The sequence below is a fragment of the Medicago sativa genome, chromosome 1 (genome assembly GCF_051527215.1).
Source record: "Medicago sativa cultivar Bolivia chromosome 1, Bolivia_mono, whole genome shotgun sequence".
Taxonomy (NCBI): Eukaryota; Viridiplantae; Streptophyta; class Magnoliopsida; order Fabales; family Fabaceae; genus Medicago; species Medicago sativa.
In genome coordinates, this window is record NC_140749.1 from 62,623,312 (window position 1) to 62,645,372 (window position 22,061).

The window sequence follows — 22,061 nt, forward strand, 5'->3', positions numbered from 1 at the left end:
AAAATTAGACGGTTTAATTTAAACATAAGAGACGATGAAAGTTTAATTTAAACTTCTATTGATAGAGAAAAGTGTAATTTTCTCTAAATTTTTAAAGAAAAGATAATCACTTTTTTAAAAGGCAAATGTTAACTTGTGTCCTTGAGGACACATGTTAAGGAACTCATTATAGAAATGTACACATCAAAAGTCGTGTAGTCAACTTCTAAAAAGTTAAAATATGATATTTTCCAATGCAAAGTTTTTTTTTTTTTGGATTCCTTAATATGTACCCTTAGGCTGTGTTTGGAACTACTGATAGAGAAGGGAAAGATGCCATGAAGGATAGAAAGTTTATGGGGAATTGGGCTTCCATTGTTTGGATCTCCAAAGAAAGGGTGAGGAAAGATCAATTGTGGTGGGACCTACAACATAAAAGCTTTCCGTCCAAAATTGTGAAGAAAACTGGAAGATTGTTCAATTTTTCAAATGGACATTCTTACCCTTGCTTTGGTTGACGTGCTTGAGTTATTTTCTAGTTTTGCTTGCAATAGTGGTTATACGTGCCAAATGCATCTCGATTTGCAACAAATATTTAATAAGAATGATGCATCAATAATTTAATTAATAAATAAATTCTATAATAATATTTTAATTTAAAATACAGTATTATAAAAATATATACATATATTAATATAAATATTAACATATATTTTTACATTGATAATATTTTATTCTAGTGTAAGGATATTTATGTCATTTATGAAATATATCACTTTCTTTCCTCTCACGTTCCATTCACTTTCACTTCTACCAAACAATCAAAAAAATCATCACACTTTCCTCTCACTTTCTATTAACTTTCATTCCTTCAACAATCTTTCCTTTTACTATCTTTCCTCACACTTTCTTTTCCAATCCAAACACACCCTTAGGGCACAAGTTAACATGACATGACCCTTTTTAAAATAGTAAATGGACGCCTAAAATGATCATAATGAATTCTACAATTAATCTTTTGAAGTCAAACAAACAAAAAAAAACTGAAACGTGTACGTTCCGAATTGGTTCTTACCCCACAGCGAAGTTTCCGATTCCCTCCATTCTCGCTATATAAACAAATTTTCCCATTCCAACCAAATCGCTTTTTCAACTCGCTTTTCTCATAATCCAATTTCGCTTTCTTATCATCAACATCATCATCATCAATTAACAAACAAAACAAAACTCTCATATGGATTAATTAATCCTCAATTAACAGAAAAAACACACACAAATCAAATCACCGATTCGATTCGAATTCTTCACTTTCCATAACTCTCAGATCCATTTCGCATGTTCTTCGATCTTCGATCGGTTCCGATCGAACAAAGGATTTCCCAATTTCGATCTGAAATCGCTTTTGTAACAATTAGGGTTTCAAAAATCACAGAATGATGTCTTCAATCTTCTTTCTTTGCAATTTGATTCCGTTTCACGGTGGATCTTCTTTTAATCGTTTTAAACATCTTGAAAAAAGTGATAGGCGTGGTAATCTTAGTTAACCTTACGCTTTTTTAGTTTCGTTTCGTTTTCCAAAGTTTTTTCATCTATTTTTTGGAGTATTTCTTCTGGTTTTGTGAATTTTGATTCACGGTTGAATTTGAGGCTTTTCAAATCGCGTTGACTTCAAAGATTGTGAAAGGTTGCTGTTGTTTTGTTCCTGTTTTGAGATTTTCGCAATTTGAATCTACAAACGTGTCGTTTAAGGTAAGATTACTAAGTAGCTTATTGCTTGATTAATTGTTTAATTAAAATTATGATTCAACCTAATTTCTAGGTTGAATATAGGCCATGAATTTTCAATTTTGTATTGCATCATACACCTAGTGTCTTATTGTTCAGAACTACATTGCTTTTCTTTGCTTTAAAGAAGTTATCAGTGACAATTTTTTATCATGATTTATCAGCTATGAATGGATAATTAGAGTTGTGTGATTTTGACACAAATATTTGCTGACAATTTATATGGCTAATTAATGAATATAACAAGGTTTCGCTGCTCATTTACCAACAATTGAACACAATTAACCACCCTTTGGAACATCACTTACCATGATTTGCAAGTGTTCACAAATTAGCTGTGAAACTTTGTTATATTCATTAATCGCCAACTTAAATGTGTCAAACCGTTAACTATCTAATTTGTTGAAATTTGTTGTCGAAATATCACACTAAATATGAATAGTAGACAATGTTGTCTGGTGTAATTTACAATATTAGTGTATAGTGGTATTGGTTATTGAACTCGTAGTTTTATAACTATACTTTGTTCTTGTTTCCTTCTTCTTACTTGTTGATTACTTCCTAATCATAGAGCTCGCGTACCTATGTGTCGACTGTTTTACTTGTTAATGCTTGTTATGAAATTTAGTTAATGTTTTTATTATTACTTCTAATATTTTGTTTTGTCAATTTGTTCTTTGGGTTGTAGTGTGATCTTTTACGATTGATGGACATCCACTCTCCTGCGAATGTTGTCGGGTGCGATATCATAAGTAAACTTGAAATTACTTTTGGTGGGTCATTACATATACAAGATGATCAAAAGTTAGAACATGTATCTGATGATGATGAGGATGGTAGTAGTAACTGTAATATTGGGGAGGGACACATATGTGGTGGGTTTGAACAGGAAGAAACCACACTAAAAGTGAGGAGCTTGAAGGAGTGTTCAACCTTTCCTTATCCTGATACGGTGTTGCCTTCAAGCTCTTCTGATGACGAGGAGGCTGATGGAGCATTGACAGAGTCACTCTCTACACAACTTCCAGACTCGGTTTCTCAGCCGGTAAGTTCTAATTGTGTTCACAAATAAATTCTAGCAAGTTTAAGTATGCAAGTTAAGAAATGTAGTTTATGTTTGGACGGTGGGTTGCCGAAATCATTATGGGCAACCGTGGTTTTGCAAAAGCTATAGAGTTGCTGAAATTACTGTGAACAACTGTGGTGATGCAAAAGCTACACTTTGTAGTTTGTAGCTTTCACACAATCACGGTTGCTAGCCATGATTTCGGCTAACCCACCATATGATACAAACATACACTTTATTTTGAAGTGGAAAGAACTTTTGACTCATTCGGCAGATAGAAAGCTGGTCGCTCCAAGGGGGGTGGAAAGTAGTTGGTATGTTACATTAGTATCTAATTAAACTAGCATTTAACTGTTATGCTAGATGCATTGTTTTGGTCGAGCATAATTGGCAGCTACACTATGCAGCTTTCACATAATCACGGTTGCTTGACGTGATTTCAGCAAACCCTCCATATGATACAAAACATACACTTTATTTTAAATGGGAAAGGGTTTTTACTCATTCAACAAATAGAAGCTGGTCACCCCAATGGGGGTGGAAAGTAGTTGGCTTGTTACATTAGTATTTAACTCAACATGCATTTAACTGATGTGCTAGATGCATAGTTTTGTCGAGCATAATTGGCAGCTAATCTTTTTCGCATTTGCTTATTGTTTTTTGTTTTCTCTGTATTATACCACAGGCACCTGCAAAACTTGTATCTGCCATGAAGGGTAGCCGCGAGAAACACTTGGGATCGCAAATGAAATTGTCTGTTAAATGGGCCCCTGATGTGTATGATCCGGTGCCAACATTGTCGTCACATACCGTGAGAACTAAGAAACAACATAAATCCCGGATCAAGAAGAGTGAAAAGAAAGGTGTAAAGAAAAGTCAGAAGGGCAGCTATTCTAAAGGGTGTAGCAGCAAAGATAAGAAGCAGTATCGCTATAGATGGCCAGAATCTTGTGGCAAAGGATTTGATGCTTCAATGGAATTAAATAATCTCGACGTTGCTGGCTATGATTCATACCATGCAACTAGCATCTCAAAAATACCAGCTACCGAAAGTCCTTGCCATGTCGGAGAAGCTATGAGCAACTTCCTTGATTTTGTCTCCTATATCAAGACTGCATAAGTCACTTGTTCGATTTTGTATCCTATATCAAGACTGCATAAGTCACTTGTTCGATTTTGTATCCCATATCAAGACTGCATAAATAATTAGTTTCCTGTTCGGTTGTGTGAAGAAGAGTTTTTTGTTTACGGTTAAAAACTATTCAGTGCTGGCCAATCAATGTATCTCTTGGAATTCAGAACATACAATGTACTATATGAATTATGTTTGTTTTCTGTGTTAAATAATGTGTGGTAGCTTTTATATTTGGACAATATCATTTCTAAGGTAAACGGTGCTGAAGAGCCTCTGATCCGTCATTTTTTCAGTACCCTCTTAAGATTGGGATGGGATCAATTGACACTAAATCTCATCCCTTCATTTTATTTAATTCAAAGGCCTTTAACAAATCACTTCAATGTTTCATTTCATTAAGTTACATATTGTGATTTGTCTCAATCTTTCCCTAGATAGCAGAGTTCCCTCTGTTTGTCTCATCAGTTAATATTGTGATTCCACTTTGCGTTGAAGATGAACTATATGCCTTTCAATTTCATACTTAAAAAACACTGAAGCCATCGATAGATTAAATCTCTGTTTGCTTTTCATCCGTTGTGAATTAATCTTGGAAAATCATGCAAGTGAGACGATGATGATTTTAACTCTAGACATAGAACCATCTGGTTCAATCCCGTAAGTGTAGCACAGTTGACAGCTATCAAGGACAATGTTTGCAGGGCTGGGGTTCGAACCCCGGATTCCTCACTTTTCCACACTTTAAAAAAGTGTGTGATCTTGCCACTAGGCTACTGAACGGAAAAAAAAAAAAAAAAGAACCATCTGGTTCATTGGGGATTAAAATCACTTGATATGCTCTAGTTTGAATTCCTCGAAGTGAGTCACGTGCAGTTTTACAACAGTTTCTCTTTTTGAACATCTCTTTCATTTAGCAATTTTTCAGGTGAATCATAAAGTACATCGGATTTGCTTTACAATTAATTGGGGAATTAGTCACTTTAGTCCCTGAATGGGGAACAATTCGTCAATTTAGTCCATAAATGCAGATAAATTGCAAAATAGTCCCTGAATATAGACTTTGTTAGTCAATTTAGTCCCTGAATGCAGACTCCGTTAGTCAATTTAGTCCCTGAATGTAGACTTCGTTAGTCACTTTAGTCCCTGAAATTGACCATGCAGGGACTGTTTTGCATATTATCTGCATTCAGGGACTAAATTGACGAATCGTTCCCCATTCAGGGACTAAAGTGACTAATTTCCCACAATTAATTTGTACAATCAGTGAGGGATGACATATTCTTGTCGGCCTCTATGCTTAATTCCTTTGTGCAAAAAGCTTTTGATCCACTCTCTACACCTCTTCAGAACTGGGAAAAAAAATATGATGTCGATGTTTTAAGGAAATTATACAGAGAAGGGTTGTGTGATTCATGGGTTTTAAAGTGTAGGGTTCTTTCTGAAAGCTAGATAATATGTTCATGTCATTAATTCTTCTATAGAGATGCATGTATACTCTACACTTGCCTCATGAGGATCTTGTGTATTAGAAAATATATGACTATTGTTGATTCATGCTATCAGAAAACATGACTATTGAAAAACATGACTATTGATCCAAGCTACGGTCCTCTCTATTATGAGGTGATAATTTTAATTGTTAGTCTATGCTTGAGACTTTTGTTTGCCTATGGGTGGTTGTTTGGTGTATCGCTTGACAATTTATTTAGTTAAGACCAATCTCATAATACGTGAGTCTTTCGACCAGTGTAGTATCAGAGCCTCAGCTAAAATAGATGGTGCATACGGCATGAATATAATAAAGAGAGTGGTTAAAGGAGATCACTTAACTACGGAAGCATCAAAACTAAAAAAATCAACTTATTGCTTTCACAGAAGATGAAAAGGCAGAGTGACGAAAAGAAGAGTTAGAACTTTTTTGATACCAAAACACGAGTCACTTAATTTTTATTAAAAACAAAAACAAAAACCACGAGTCACTTAACAATGCATTTTAATCTTAACCATTTATTTTTATCTAATGGTTGAAAATCATTCCTCCACACATAAAAATCCCATTATCACTTGATATAGCTATATACGTTTTTCTGACTTTTTCATTGTAAAAATGGTATACGATGAAAATCCATGTTACAAGTACTAAAGTAATAATATATTTATGTTATCTTAGACCCTTGCACAAAGAAACAATCAGTTTCAAGCTGCAAGGGCAATGTCCGGCCAAAGACTGATGGAATCCATCATACACGGGTTTTGGTACGGGTGTGATTTTGTTATGAATAATGTGTTCAAAGTGATTTTGATTTTAGAGTATCTATTCTAGAGGTTATAGTGCTCTGAAATGTAAAGAGGGAAAATGTAAGGAATGATAATTGGAGGAGATGCATTGTGTAAAGTTTAATTCTTATAAAAGTGAAGATGAATAAAGGGTTAATTATGTTTCTAGTCCCTATAAAATAGCGACCTTGTAAGTTTAGTCTCTACTTAATTTTAATAGCATTTTTAGTCCCTAATTTTGTTTTTCTGCACTGAGTATTAGTCCCTACTCAATTCAAATTTGTTTAATTTATGCTTAAACTCTTAAATTTTTGAACAATTTTTTGCAGACATGTTTAGAACATTACTAAAAGTTCGTCCGCAAAAAATTATCGCAAAATTTGATTTCTACATCCAGATTTTATTACTTTTTATCTTTAACTTTTGTCGTTTTAAAAAATTCATATTTAATTCATTTCATGTCAGAAAATTCTAAATTTTAGTAAACGAACCTTTCATAGTGTTCTAATCTTGTCTCAAAAAAATCGTTCAAAAATTTAAGAGTTTAAGGATAATTAATCAAACTTTGTTTTAGTAAATTTTTTTTTATAGGGACTAAAAATGCTATTAAAATTAAGTAGGGACTAAACTTACAAGGTCGCTATTTTATGGGGACTAGAAACATAATTAACCCATGAATAAATCATGGGTCCAGTGTCAAAATAATCACCGTAAGAAATAATCACGGTAACAAAATCCTAAGTTAAACAAATGTAGTATTTTATTTGAACAACAATTCAGGATAACAAAAAACTCGACAACTTTTAAAACAGTCAACGGAGTTCATACATACGGGTAATGAAGTGCTAGAATTGGTTAATAGATATATCAAGAGTCACAACTTATTAACCACAAATTTATGCGTGATTGGTCATGATTTCCAAGTCTTCACATCTGCATGTAGTTGGAACACCTGAAATCATGTCAATAATGTTCAAATCCAACCCACTTGAATTGGCCTGGTGGTATTGGCTTGGGACCTGAGAGTATGCTCCTCCTCGAGGTCTCAGGTTCGATTCCCTCTGGTACCAATTTAGGTGAGTTAGTTTAGCTTCTTCAAAAAAAAAAAATGTTCAAATCCGTGTTAATTAAATTTAATTGATGCTTAATGAGTTATCCAACCTTGATATACCCATTAACCACTAATTGAAAAACGTTGACCACGAGTATGAACTACTTTAATCGGTCAAAAAGTTGTCAAATTTTCTTGTTCCAAATTATTTTCAAAAAATATTTATGTAAATTAAAATAACCTGCCGTAGGAGGAAAAACTGCATCACAATGTAGCAGCACTTTTACTGTGCTACTGAAAGAAAACTGTTGTTACCAATATCATACACAAAACAAGTGCAAGAAACCCCAATATCTACAATCCGAAAATTGATTGCTTATTGGATAAAAATGCTTGTCTAAAAGTACTATCAAGGACAAACAAACAACATTGAAAAAGGATCCAAAACATTAAACAGCACAAGGTTATCATTACACGAGTGATGACTCAGTTTCATATTTTAACAAAACGAACATCGCTCTGTCCAAATGCTGTTCCACAGGCAGGACATTTGCGGTGACGGAGTTCAAGATTTCTTTGTATACATGGATTGCAGAACAGATGATAGCACTTCACAATCACAACCTGTCAAATACAGATCAAACTCTTAGATAATGCTGTTGGCAGTTGCAATAAATTTTATTTAGCCTTCTTCAAAGTTCAAAGAGATTGATCAGTCTACATAAATGCTAGTCCCAGAAAATATGCCAAATAAGTTTTGTAATTTATCCATTTCAAAACAATCTGATAGAACCCCAAAATCCAAGATAAAGAAGTTGTATTATTGAATGTAGATGAATGAGCTTAAGAGCTCTACAATGGTGATAAAACTGAAATGGAAATAATAAACCAGGGTTTGGATAACTCCTACCCGAGCTGTAATATTTATTGGAATCTAGACCAGTGAGAACTTCTCTCCTAAACAACTCTTAATTAACTTTCTGAATTGATTACCCTCTAGACTTCCCTCTCTTTTATAACTGAAACTCTCTTATTGATGACTAACCCTCTAGACTTCCCTCTTTTTTATAAGAACTGAAACTCTCTTCTTAATGACTAACCCTCTAGGCTTCCCTCTCTTTAATAACTGAAACTCTTCCTAGATTCCAATAAATATTGCAACTATTGCATTCCTACAGCTTCTACAAGCTTCTAGAATATGCCTTATCTTAGTGTTATATTCTATCACAATCATAATACCAAAAGACAGCATGTGTGCATTTGAGAAAATAGCTAATTAAGCGCTTATTCAATAAACTATACTAGGAGGCTAAATTTAGCTCTAGTTCGTAAGCTACAATGACGAGTTCATTTAAATAAGCTGAAAACAACTTTTGAATAGGCCATAAGTCATTTTTATGAATGGGTCCAAATAAAAATATAGATGCTTACAATATGAAAATTGAAATAAGCTCGTTCAAACCCTCCCAAGTTAATTTAACCATAAAAGCAAGAACTGTTGTTGGAAAAGTTGGCCTGTTTTTACCTCCTTTGGACGGTCAGAACAGACAGTACACTTGATCATGTTCTTACAAACTCTTATTTCTTCTTCAAGTTGTTGTACTGCAGTTTTTCTGCCTTCAGAATTCAGCTCAGCAATTTGGTTGTTCACTTGCATTAGTTCTTCCTCAAGCTTCTTCCGTGAACTCCTGCATGACATAATTGGATGAGTATGTGTTGAGCCAATTTAGAGGGCATTTCACTCGAGATAATCATTTTCCAAAGTCAACCATCAATGCATAACATTAACACATATCTCGTATTGCAAAGTTTGCACCAAACTTTCCAGAATCTAGACACAGCACAAGACATAGCTTACTCGTACTATAGCATTTGCATTTCACCTAGGGTCCTAGACGAGTAAAGAGATATCTCTCAAAAGATGGATCAGTTTTGTTAAATGTTTTGTTTAGGACTGCTGCCATTTTTATTGGGTGTTAGTTATTTTTATTTTAGTAACTGCTGTTCAGTTTTTAATTAATTGTGGTAGTTATTGAAAGTTTTAGTATTACGAAACGATGTAAAATATAGGTTATGTCAGTTCAGTTTCTGTATCCGAACAGTTACATGAATTAAAGCAGTTAATTCTCCTGTCATTTTCATTTCCAGCAACTATTTTGTTGTTCAATTAACAAGTTTGATATTTTGTGTCTGCAAAAATCTGCCATCTTAAAATCAACATGTTTAACCAAACTAAATTTTCTCTCTGTTTTTGAAAAACCTAATTGCGAAAACTTGTTGAGTTAAGCCTTTTATAAAATATGATTTTACACAAACTAAGCAGCCATGGGAAAGTAAGCTGACATCAGAACCGAACCATATACCACGGTTCTTGAGCTCCAAGACTACGGCTGATCCATGCCCGAACCAATATCGCTAATTCATCGATTACACAACCTTGCGGAGGTTCTACGATTATCATTAGAATTAAAACTGTATAAACACACTAAACCTCACTTAGTGGAGGGTAGCTTAAACCTTGATGTGAATATTTCTGTTTAAAAATATGTTCCGGATCCAAACTTGATCGAATGACTAAGAGAGAAAAATACCTTTCACTGTCCAATTCCTTTTCACAAGCTTCCACATCTTTCTGAATTTGGTCGTACTCTTTCTCTGAAGCTGAAGCAACAGACTTGAGCAACTTCAACTCCTTCTCAGCATCAGCCAATTCCCACCTGGCAAACTCTAAGGCGGCTGCGAGGTGTTTTTCATCTTGAGTACATTTAGCGGCTTCTGATAGAAGGCATTCGATCTGCTCAGTTCAAATAATTGTTTAAAACAGTGAGCAGCAGCACAGTTGTTTAGCAAAATATCAAAATAAAATTTATAAGTAGGGGGCTAAGTAGCAGAGGAAATAGGACCTGTTTTTCACTATTTACAATCTTCATCTTTGAATTTTCTATCAAAGAATTAATCTGTTGAAGTTGATCAGCTAAGGCTTGCTGTTCAGACAGTAAAGTGCTATGTAATTGTTTTGCCTTCACGCTTTCTGATACAAGCTGCATAAAGTTTGCAATATGATAAAAACAAGGTCTCACAACCCCAAATGGAATTATTTATGTAAAGAGAAGTATAATTTTTTTAGAAATTAAATTATCAGCCAAGCTGGTCAAAAGTTGATTCTAGCAGATATGGCCCATCAGTTGTTTAAAAAAATTCTAATATTGTAACATTAATTCTATCATGTGTCATTTGTTATAGTTAATTTATTAAGTATAGTAAATCTTTAGTGGTTTGGCACTTGTGTTCTGTTTTCAAGATTTAGCATTGGAAACCTTGCAACTAACTTTTAATTGTGTTCACAATTTCCGATAAAAACCTTTAAAAAAAATGAAGAAATGGAGTAAAAAGATGATACTAGCGTTTTTGTAATTAAAATGAAAAAAAAAAAAAAAATAATCGCAAAGGAAATAAGCCTGAATATTTTCAAAATCAATTTATACAAAACCAGTTCTTCAACATATCAACATATATTTTTAAAAATATTTTTGTGTTCAGAAAGCAATGCCAAAATTAATATATTAGTGACAAAGATGAAGCATTAATTTATCATCAACTGGATTAGCAAAAGCCTAGACATAACAAAGACATCTGCAGGAGTTGGGCATGGAAAAATGGTGAAGAACACAGCAAAGTAGCATTTACAACTACTGGTGATAAGAAGACATACCTTGATATTATAGTCATCCCTCTCAGCCACTTGCTGCAACAGATGTTGGTGCTGTGTCTGCATATCTTCATATGCTTGACCAATAGTCTACAGGAACATTGAATTGTATAACAAGAAAAGACAGTTAGAGCAAACCCGTCAACTAACAACTGTTTATATAGTTTGAGTATGAAGAAAAGTGAAGTCATGAAGGAAACCTCGATTTCAGATATATAGGTTATTGCCTCAGCCTCTTTAACTTTAATAGCCTCAGTCATCTCCAGATTTTTTCTGAATAGTAGGGCATATAAAACATGGTCAAAGAATGCATCAACAGATTGATAAGCGGAGGCAGTTTTTACAATCGTTTACTCCTTCATATGAAGGCAATCAATATGAAAAAAAAATAAAAAATAATGCTAAAAAACGAAAAAACATGGCTTCTATAAGACAAAGCAATATTAGCATGTGCAATGAGAACACTACACCAGACAACTGTTACAAAACAATATATATATATATATATATATTAAGACGCTGTCATTCAAATTATGTAGATGTCTCAAAATCAATATTATGATTTTTATCAAGCCTGTATATACTAAAGATATAAATTATAAAACCATTCAATTATTCTTATCTAATAACTTAGGCTTTGGGAATAATTTGACCCAGATTAACTAGTGACCGTCATTCTGTGATAAAAACTCAAATGCAGCTCTTACAAACATCCCAAGGCATACACTATCTAAAGGAGCACAATATACCGGCCAAAGGACAAAGTCCTTGAACTCTACATAATCTTTTAACTCATCTACCTTTCACTCTTCATCACCAGAAAATTCACTCCCAAATAAAAAACCACAAATATGGAACTAAAAGGGAAGGGAAAGAAAAAAGATTGTCTCTACCAGTTTTTCAATGCAGCAAATCCATAATCAATGTAGTAGTATGCACAAACACAAACCTTTCATTTTCATCAAACTGGGCCCTTAACTCCTCTAGTTCAGCTTCTGCAGCAGCAAGCCTTTGTTCACAAGCAGCTTCAGCTTCATTAGCAGCTCTTACTCTCAACTCTAGACCATGTTCATCTAAAGCATTTTTCAGCATTTCAGCTTGAGAGCGAGCTTTCCTTTCAGATTCTCTAACTTCTGGCAAGCTTGAGAGCGACATTTTGTTTTGAATGTGAAACAAAACCTCAAGTTAATTAACCAAATGCAATAAAACATTTATCATAAGGCTTAACTATTTAAAAAGTTGGGCACCATCAATGAAAATATGTAGAGAAATAATTCTCTACAAGCATTTTCTTGTTCAAGAATCGACCCACTTGAAGTATGTATTGCCATCCTCCAAGGGAGAATAGATTAGAATATGAAAATAAGATTTGCAAAAGAAAGTGCTGGAACCATTGGTGGACAAAATTTGAGGCTTTCTATAATTAAGTTCTTGAAAAGGTCAATGAATTTTAAAGGAATAGTGGAACCAATCCATGAAAATCAGCAAGTGGTACATAAAATAATTAGGCAAAGCAATGAAGATAGACCATAAACAAAGCAAGTTCCAGAATCCACCAAAACTTGAATACAGGAGGTCAGGGACAATCAGCGGATTTTAAACATGGGCAAGGGGGAAAAATGAGGGAAATAACAAGCATTCTAGAGACTGGAACTAGTATGACATTATCTGCATTCTGTTAAAAAGCAAAAATTTGAATCTCTTGTAGCAAAGAGAAAGAGGTTTTTAGTTAAAATCTAACATAAAATTTGGTAAGCACAACAGCCACAGGCGGGTGCTTCTTTTCATTACTTACTACAGCAAATTAATTCGGTTTAGCACCCAAACACAACATAGAATAACAAGTCAAAAAATTACATTAACTAGACTAAGCTCTGCCACTACTGAACAACCCCAGATCAGCATACCTTTTCTGATAATCTTCTAGGCCATACATATCCAAAACAAATTCTAACTCCCGATTCTCCTCCTGTAACTTTTCAATCTGTAACAGAACATCTTAATGAGTTGGTTGAAAATTAGTTATAGACAATCTTGAAGGCCACTAAAATCATAATGCATATAATGTTTGAGAATCATGGAAAGTATAGGTGCAGATACACAAGCAAAACACAAAACAAAGGAAAAGAAAAACATTGCAATCAATTCAAATCTGATTTAGTCACAGAAATGCTCTAAGATTTAGAAGGTACTAAAATACAAGTGACACTCAATTAAATTTAATCTCAAATGAGGAAAATGGAAGTTATTATTATTTGTTTATACAACAGAGGCATTAATACAGTTAAAGAAAACACACAAACGTAAAAGCCAAAGTAGACTCACCAATGCTTTTGTAGACTTCATTTCCAAAACCTGTTCAGCACATTTGTTTGCAAGGCTCTTGAGTTCGCTTGTCTGCTTCAAAACAAAGGAAACAACAAACCTTAATGCTTAAAAAGTATGTATGGTACTAGTTCAAGGACAAGAACCTGCCTATAAACTCTTGCAGTATATTCCAACCAACACAATTTGTGAAGTCATTAAATTCAAAGAGGTGTATGTCAATAAAAGATATTCCAGTTTAGTAATTAACTCTTGGAATTTAGGGTGGGCCTAACTCAACCCTTACAAAACCGGCTTGTGAAGTCCTGAGTGATGACTGCCCACCAATTATAAATATGTTTTCAGGCCAAACCCCGTCCAATGTGAGACTCTCAACACACCTATGACCGGTCATTTTGTGTGTGACCGACCAGAGAGGCCCGATAGCGGGGGCCCCAACAGATCTTAGACTCTAATACCATCTTAGAATTTGGGTTCACCTAACTCAACCATTGCCCGGTTAGCGTCCCCCAATACACCTCACATGCATCGCATGAGACCTTACAAGATGGCAAAACGAGGCCCGGCAAAAAGATAGTAAGAGTTGGGGGGGGGGGGGGGGGGGGGGGCTGTTTTGTTACGGGATTTCAAAGCGAGCAAGCCAATCATGGTGCACATGGCGAAGATCAAACAGGACAATATAAACAACGTGAGAGTCCATGTGAGGTGGTACTGTCGACCTGTAGGAGCTATTGGGGACGCAAGCTGGTTTGCAAGGGTCGAGTTACACCGAACACAAATTCTAAAATTACTACATTTTCTCATTTACGAACCACATTGTTTTATATATAGAGACTACATCAGGCATGTTTATTACAACAAAATTGAAAACGTTCTTTTGATGACTTGCACCAAATTGGAATTTTCGCATTCACTTCCTATAAATTAACATGCACACAGAACTATGTCAGTTTCATTAAACAAAGAAATTGACATTTGCAGTTCCAATGCCTTATTGAAACAGCTTAGAACTATGCAGCATATATTTATTGGACACAACTAAGTCAAAACAATTTTCCTGCCTTTTTTCCAAACCGCTAACATTTGAGTGAATCATTTCTTAAAAATTAACAAAAATTAAGACAGTTGATAAGAATTATGCTTCCAACTTCTATACTAAGTAAAAGTAACTAAATAAAGATCATCACAAACTCAAATTATCAAGATGAATTTCTGTAAAAGACTTATCACAAAGTAGGCGAGAAAGAAAATGAAAGGGCACTTTATGCGAATAACCTTTCCACTCAATGTTGCTCTTAGTGAATGCGCTTTCTCACGTAATGATACAGCTTCAAGAGCTGCATCTTTCCATCGCTTCACCTGCTCGTCCATCATCCCCATTTCTTTAGATAAAGCTGAAGCCATCACACGAAACTCGGCTTTGATATCTTTTCTCCCTGAAAAATTTAACAGTGTAAGAAACGAAGGGATCCAAACATACACACTGCAAATATAAATAGAGAAAATGTGCTACGCAGACCAGTATCCTGTTTGGCCTCTTCCATCGTAATTTCAAGATCATTCTTTTCAATAATACACTTTTGCAATTGAAGCTTGAGCTCATCAATCCTAGAGTCAGAATTGTTATGGATATGCCTTGCATTAACAGCAGACTCCAATTTCAACTTCAACTCCTTCTCCCGTTTTGAGACGTTAACCCTGCCAGCCTAAAATTGCATTTGAAAAGAATATGTAAAATGTGAAGCAGGCAAAAAAAAAAAAAATTATCAAAGAAGAAAGAAGAAATCACTGTTAACCTGCAGAGACTCTGCCAATGATTTATATCTGTCCAATTCAGCAATCCAATGTTGAAGTTGATCATTTGCCAAAGAGTATACTCGGGAATTGCGTACATACTTATCATCATTTAGTTCATTCTGGAAATAAACACGAAAAGATACTTTTACATGGAACCCTATAATGAATGTGTTTCAATTACTCAAGAAATAATGACATCACCATTGCAGATAGCTCAAATTGACAAACCTGAAGTTCTTGGAATTTCTTTGTCAATATTTGATTTTCTTCCCGTGCATCTTGGAGCTCAGAAAGACGATCAGCATTCACGATCTATGACATCAGCCAAACATATATCTTAGACAAAGAATCGACAAAAATGAATGGTGGAAGGAAAGAAAATCACAAAAAGTTAAACCTTGGCTTCCTCAATTGAATGCTTCAACTCGGACAAACCCATGGCCCTGTCTGCAGGCTTCTCAGGAGACAAGTTTCCATTCACTGAATCAGCATTGGAGGAATTCATTCCCATAGCTGCATCCTTTTGCATTTTCAGACTGACTATTTTTCTTCTACTCTCTTCGAGTTCAGCCACAATCTCGTCAAGCTCTCCTTTAATTATTAAAAAAATAAACTCTCAAGAGACAATTATTTTAAAGCCATCAACCAAATTTATATGAGCCAATAAGATCTTCAGAATCGTAGAAAAAATTCTCTGCATAAATATCAGGGTGTTACCGGAGTGGATATTGAACCGGCGTGGCGAGACCTCTAGGACATTGGTTCTCTTGGTTTAACCACGGATTAATAGAATGCGAAATAAATAAATAAAATTATTGAAAAAGTGAATGAAATGCAAAAAAAAAAATTGGTTGAACCAACCGGGGTTCAACCAGACTGCAATGTAACCGAGATCAAACTAACAGGCAAATTGTTAGGTTCTCAGTTCAACCAATTGAACCAGCCAGTTCGGACTAATTTTTAAAACGTTGCTTTCCTAATTAACCATAACTCCTCTTGATAATTTACTTAATTACTGAAAATTTCAGTAGCATCATTACAATTTTCTCCCTACTCGGCATACTACTGCAAAACTGCATCCTCCACTAAGGCTAGTGTTACTTTTGCATTATTTTAAATTTCACAATAGCTCACTATGATTCCATTCATCGAAAAGCAGATAAAAAACATAAAACAATTTAATTGTGCAATAGCCTATTTGCCTAAATATTCAGATTAATGCAAGGTATTGGTTGGAATAATTTAAATTAATTTGATTTTATCATAAATTAATTACCATGTTAGGAATTCATCATAAAAAATTAAGAATTGAAAAAAGAAAATCTAATTTTATGTTTAGAGGAATACGCTGAATTGATTTTAAATTTGTAGTCAGTAACTTACGAGCAGAGATTGGAATTGAAAAATAGGATGAAAGATAGAAAGGAACAAGAATGACTTGATTATTTATTTTTTTTGGTAGATAGGATGACTTGATTATTACTAATAGAAATCTAAACAAAAATGATTTAATCCTGCTCCAAGGGTTTCCCCTTTTACACAAACATCAAATTCCTTGAATGAACTTTTCCATCTTTATTTCCCCTATTTATCTAACTGACATATGCCCTCCAATTAACCAACTTCTCTAACTGTTCATATACTTCCTCATTGAAATTTGAATATATCCTAACTATTGGGAAAGACCCAAGTCCTACTTCGGGTAGATAAGACTCTTGATAAGAGTTTATAAAGAGGAGACACTCTTCATCTTATGAGCCGGTTTTGTAAGGATGAGTTACGCCCTAATATCAACATGGTATCAGAGCTTGTCGAATTCAAGGGCCACCTACCTATCCACGCACCAAGCCCAAAAAGAGTGCTGGGCGTAAGGGGGGTGTATTAGGAAAAACCCAAGTCCTACTTCGGGTAGATAAGACTCTTGATAAGAGTTTATAAAGAGGAGGCACTCCTCATCTTATGAGCCGGTTTTGTAAGGCTGAGTTAGGCCCCAATTTCAACACTAACTAACTAGCTTCTCTAATTGTCCCTTTTCTTTTCATCCAAACATGGAGAGAAAAAAGAGATAATGAATGCCCCAAAATTCATATTTACTTGATATGAGATTTGCAAGAGACAAACTACCAATCCCTATTTATACTTTAACTGGACTCTTAAGTCCTGATTAAACGAGGAAATGGATCATGAAATATAAGGAATTATGGAAATCAATCCTCAGAGATCACCTTTGTTTCAAGATACGAACATATTAATTTCATGAGATATTTCCATATTATTCGAACATTAATCAATCATCGAAATAACAAGAAATGAACAACGTGCCAGAGATGTTCTCTGTACAATTATAGCAGCAGAGATGCCCCACTATAACTTTATGGTAAACCCCATTTAGATACTCGAAAGATTTTCAAAACATTCAATCTGTCCCTCAAAAGATTATTAAATAGAATTGGTCCAATGATATTTTAACAAATATTACTGCATACAGGGGCCAAATTGATGTCATGTAGTGACCAAAAACCATTCCTTTTAATATTTCCATGGTCAAATTGATGTTCGAAAAAATCTTTGAAGAATCAAATTGGAGATTTACACATACACCATATATAATACTACCGCTTATAATTATAACTAAGAAATATAATTAAACAAAAGGAAACCTTCCTTTTAATAAAAAATGCTGCTTACCATTTAAAACCCACATTTTATGATAATCAAGATCTTTTAAATTCCTACTGAATTATTTTAAACTTCATAATAACTGAAGTGGTTAAAACAATAAAGATAAAAAAAAGAAACATTTCAAATACCTGTAAGGCGTTTAATGTCAGATTGATCTCGCGAGCACTCATTTATATAATTCTGAATACCAACAGTATACTCCTTGTGTTTTGCATGGAGAGTATCAATCACTTCACGAAAATTGTCGGCCTCCTTTTTCGTCATATCATCAATCTTAGACATTTGGATGATAACATCTGCAAACCCAAGTATAAGTAAAGCAAAAGTATGCTAAAAAAAAAAAAAGTAAAGCAAAAGATCATGTATACATATGATATATGGTAGAAAACTGCCAATTCAATCCTTAGTAAAAACAATATAGTACAATATATCATTGCATAGTATCTCATATGTATTATACCTTCTGTGGATAAATCTCCGTGTAAAACCTGACCTATATCCTCAATTCTTTCCATCTGATCATCAACGGTATCTTGAATGAGTTTCAACAACTCCCTAGTAGATAACCGACGCAAAGCAAGGGCTTCCTCAACATAATTAGTAATCTCATCATTACTGCTTCCCTCAATAGAATCTTTCCGGATTAATCTACATAGAAGTAGATCATCCGGATGACACGAAGGAAGGGAACCTAGAAAGAAAGTAAAGTCAGTCTCTCGTTTTTTTTCTTAATACTGCATAAAAGAACTTGATGTGCATGTAAGAACTTGATGTGTGTGTGTGTGTGCGCGTGCTTGTTAAAGTACCTTGTGGATTATCGAGGTAATCCAAAGTTTCCAAAGAATCTTTGCCTCTCCCAGCTTGTACCCCGAGAAGAGCCATATCATCAACCAACTAGAAACGGAAATAAGTTAAACCAATGTGCACATCATTCAAGAATATGACAAAACTGGAGCATGATAATAAAGAATAACCTGATCCCAGTGTTGGTTGATTGCAATTAATATGTCATCGTATGAATTTTGTCTTTCTTTTAATTCTCTAGTCTTTTCTTCAAGATCCTGTAAAGCGTGTTTCTGCGTTTCTGTCTGCTGAACAAGCTGCTGATTCTGGAGCTGTAAGAGACCTGCATCAGCCTGGACGGAGCATTTCCAGTTATTACGCAATTAAAACACATAAACAAATCATCATTAGGATTTTCAATGACATGAAAAAACATCCCCTCTAAAAAATATTAAGCACACAACAAGCAGCTCTAACCCCGAAATCTTTACCACACAAATCTAACATACATAATAGCGTGATGTATAGAATCACATGACATTAAATGCATCCTTTTTCTACTCTTCATAGCCCTAGAGTCTGTTTAGATCGACTTATTTGAACTTATCTTTTTTTTTTTTTTTGAGAGATACCTTAGGAAAACAGCTTACGATATATTCAAAAGATGTTTTCACCTAACTTTCATAAGCTGGATATCTTATGAAAACAGCTTATAGTTTACATAAAAACAGTTTGACTTAAATGATAAGAACTTAATGAAGCACGGACACTTACATCGGACATGCTACGTAAAATAACATGTCGAAACTGATAATAATTTAAGAAAATGACATAATTCAGCGTAATCACATGTGTTGTGTCAAACACTAACACGTTGTACACCGCCTTCTATCAGAAGTGTCAGTGCTACATGGCTTATGCTAAAAGCACTTAATTATGTTGTTTATCCAAACAAAACCATAGTTTCATAGTTAGTGAGCACTAAACAAAATCAAACATCCACTTCTTTCAAAAAACCCAATTCAGTAGATACCCACAAAACCAATCAGCTCTAAAAATCCAATTACACAAGAATTTATCATGATCAACATAACTAATCAATAACAAAACAAAACCACAGTATATAAACATGATCAAACAACAATTTATCACAAAAAGAAAAAATTTTACATTTTTGCTGTTAGGAGAATGGTTGGTTGAATTTGGTGAAACGCGGGAAGAAACAGGAGTGAGAAGATGAGGCTTCTTGTTGTTGGGTTCGTCGTGGTCTGAATTTTCCATTTGGGTTCTGCGAATTTGAAGAAAAAGGAACCAAACGAAGCATTAGGAAGAAGATGAAAAATTGTGAAACTGTGTTGAGTTGGGAAATGAAGAAGGAGAAAACACAGTGAAAAAGAAAGCACTTACTTTCAAATCTCTTTCTAGTTCAACTATTTTACCAGAGAATTTAGCTTGTGGTAAACACTAGTCTAAATTTTCGATTTTCATTTAACATTGTAACCATTATATATAGAAGATATATGATTTCATTTATATTTATTTATACACCGTCAGGGTAAAATGATTTTACAATGTTGAACGATTAATTATTATGCATTGTTTGTGTAAAATTATTATGCATTATTTTATTCGTGTATTTTTAAAATTATTAAATGCCACAACTACAACGTATTATTGAATGCGTCTTTAAAATAATTTCAAACTTATATGCACGCTAATTAAATTCATAAGATTTTACGGGTCTTTATTTTGTATTATTTTGAATTGGTTAGTTGTCTTTGTTTTGATCTGTTTGAATATGAATACTCTCTAATCATTGCGTATAAATTAAATTCTATCTAAAATAAATAAATTATAAATTATAATAGGATAATTATTTTGTTTTGTAAGATTAATAGTTTTTAGTAAGTACTCAAGAGTGTTTAGATGAAATGACACAAATCTGTTAGTATAAATTAAATTTATGCTAATACAACTTACAGCCCGCTTGAATTTTATATGACTCATTGATTAATTTTCGAAGTTACGCTTACAGAATAATCAAATATTCTAATAAGTAGATAACATATTGTCAACCATAAGATACATAGAAACATGAGCCTTATTTTATAAAATAAATAAAAAGGAATATTTAGAAATAAAAAAAAAAGAAAGTAGATAACATTTTTTCTTTAGTGAATCCTCTAATTAAAATTCTTTAGTAAAATATAAATAAATAACAACTTTCCTTTTTCTTTCAAAAAAAAAAAAACTTTCCTTTTAATAATAAGGGCTAAATAGAAAATTAAATAACAACTTTTCTTTAGTCAAAAAGATAAATAACAACTTTCCTTTTAAGTCTTGTTAAAAAGGAAACCCTTTTAAGTCATTACCAAATAACATTTATGTCCTTTTTAATTTCAAATATTATTATATTATACCTTTTATAGTATTTTTCACTAAATGATGCAATATGTGTTAAATTTTAATTAAAAATTGATTTTTTGATATAAAAATTGATTCTGATTTATTTTTTTTAGCCAAAAAATAGTTCGGCGGACCAAATAAATGTGCTTAATTAGCAATTCAAAAAATTCTCAGACATTCTTTAAAAAAAATAAAATTACAAGACATATTCTAGGACTAAAATAGAATAACGGGAAATTAGAAAGAAAAATAAATAGAAAGATGAATAACAACTTTCCTTTAGTCTCCCTCAAAAAAAAAAAAAACAACTTTCCTTTAGTCACCTCTCAAAAAAAGCTCCTTTAGTAAAAAATAAAATAAAATCTTGTCAAAAATAAAGTAAAATAAATAACAACTACCTTTTAAGTCTTTCCTTAAAAAAAGAAAACTACCTTTTAAGTTTATTTCAGATCTATGAATAAAATATATCCTATAAAAAGTATTTTGTCAAAAAAAAATCCTCTAAAAAGTATATTAAAAAATCCTCATTACTACTTACTAATTATAAGATGGCACAAAAATACCTTGGTTCATTCTCCTAAGAGCGCATGTAAAAAAAAAAAAAACTTTCCTTTAGTCACCTCTCAAAAAAAGCTCCTTTAGATCTTCAAAAAAAAAAAGCTCCTTTAGTAAAAAATAAAATAAAATCTTGTCAAAAATAAAGTAAAATAAATAACAACTACCTTTTAAGTCTTTCCTTAAAAAAAAAAACTACCTTTTAAGTTTATTTCAGATCTATGAATAAAATATATCCTATAAAAAGTATTTTGTCAAAAAAAATCCTATAAAAAGTATATTAAAAAATCCTCGTTACTACTTCTTGCTTTAATGTTTATTCTCTGGGTCTTGGCCGAAGTCAAGTATTCTATTAAAAAAAATAAAAAATAAAGGGTTGATAAGTAGTACTAGTTGTTATTTATTTTACTTTATTTTTGATAATAATTTGGAAGGCGGTTTGAACATCATTTTGTCATGTTATGTAAATGATTAACAATTATATTGCAATTCATTAATTATCAATTAATCA

General features: G+C 33.2%; 2 protein-coding genes across 2 annotated transcripts; one reads left to right on the forward strand and one right to left on the reverse strand.

The window, feature by feature from the left end:
• Window positions 1-1,124: 1,124 nt before the first annotated feature.
• LOC146956194 (uncharacterized) lies at window positions 1,125-4,174 on the forward strand. Its single transcript, XM_085727442.1, has 3 exons — window positions 1,125-1,728; window positions 2,453-2,809; window positions 3,516-4,174. The coding sequence occupies exons 2-3, from the start codon at window positions 2,471-2,473 to the stop codon at window positions 3,948-3,950; spliced, it is 774 nt and encodes a 257-aa protein (XP_085583568.1). The 5' UTR covers window positions 1,125-1,728; window positions 2,453-2,470; the 3' UTR covers window positions 3,951-4,174.
• A 3,366-nt stretch (window positions 4,175-7,540) lies between these two features.
• LOC146956195 (E3 ubiquitin-protein ligase BRE1-like 2) lies at window positions 7,541-20,068 on the reverse strand. Its single transcript, XM_085727455.1, has 20 exons — window positions 19,997-20,068; window positions 19,760-19,877; window positions 18,781-18,942; window positions 18,613-18,700; window positions 18,267-18,497; window positions 17,935-18,102; window positions 15,522-15,715; window positions 15,353-15,436; window positions 15,124-15,243; window positions 14,847-15,033; window positions 14,603-14,763; window positions 13,328-13,399; window positions 12,910-12,986; window positions 11,952-12,143; window positions 11,203-11,275; window positions 11,006-11,092; window positions 10,197-10,334; window positions 9,885-10,087; window positions 8,819-8,981; window positions 7,541-7,917 (listed from the first exon to the last, which is right to left on the reverse strand). Exons 2-20 carry the CDS (start codon window positions 19,868-19,870, stop codon window positions 7,786-7,788), a joined length of 2,643 nt encoding a protein of 880 aa, XP_085583581.1. The 5' UTR covers window positions 19,871-19,877; window positions 19,997-20,068; the 3' UTR covers window positions 7,541-7,785.
• Between the last annotated feature and the right edge of the window lie 1,993 nt (window positions 20,069-22,061).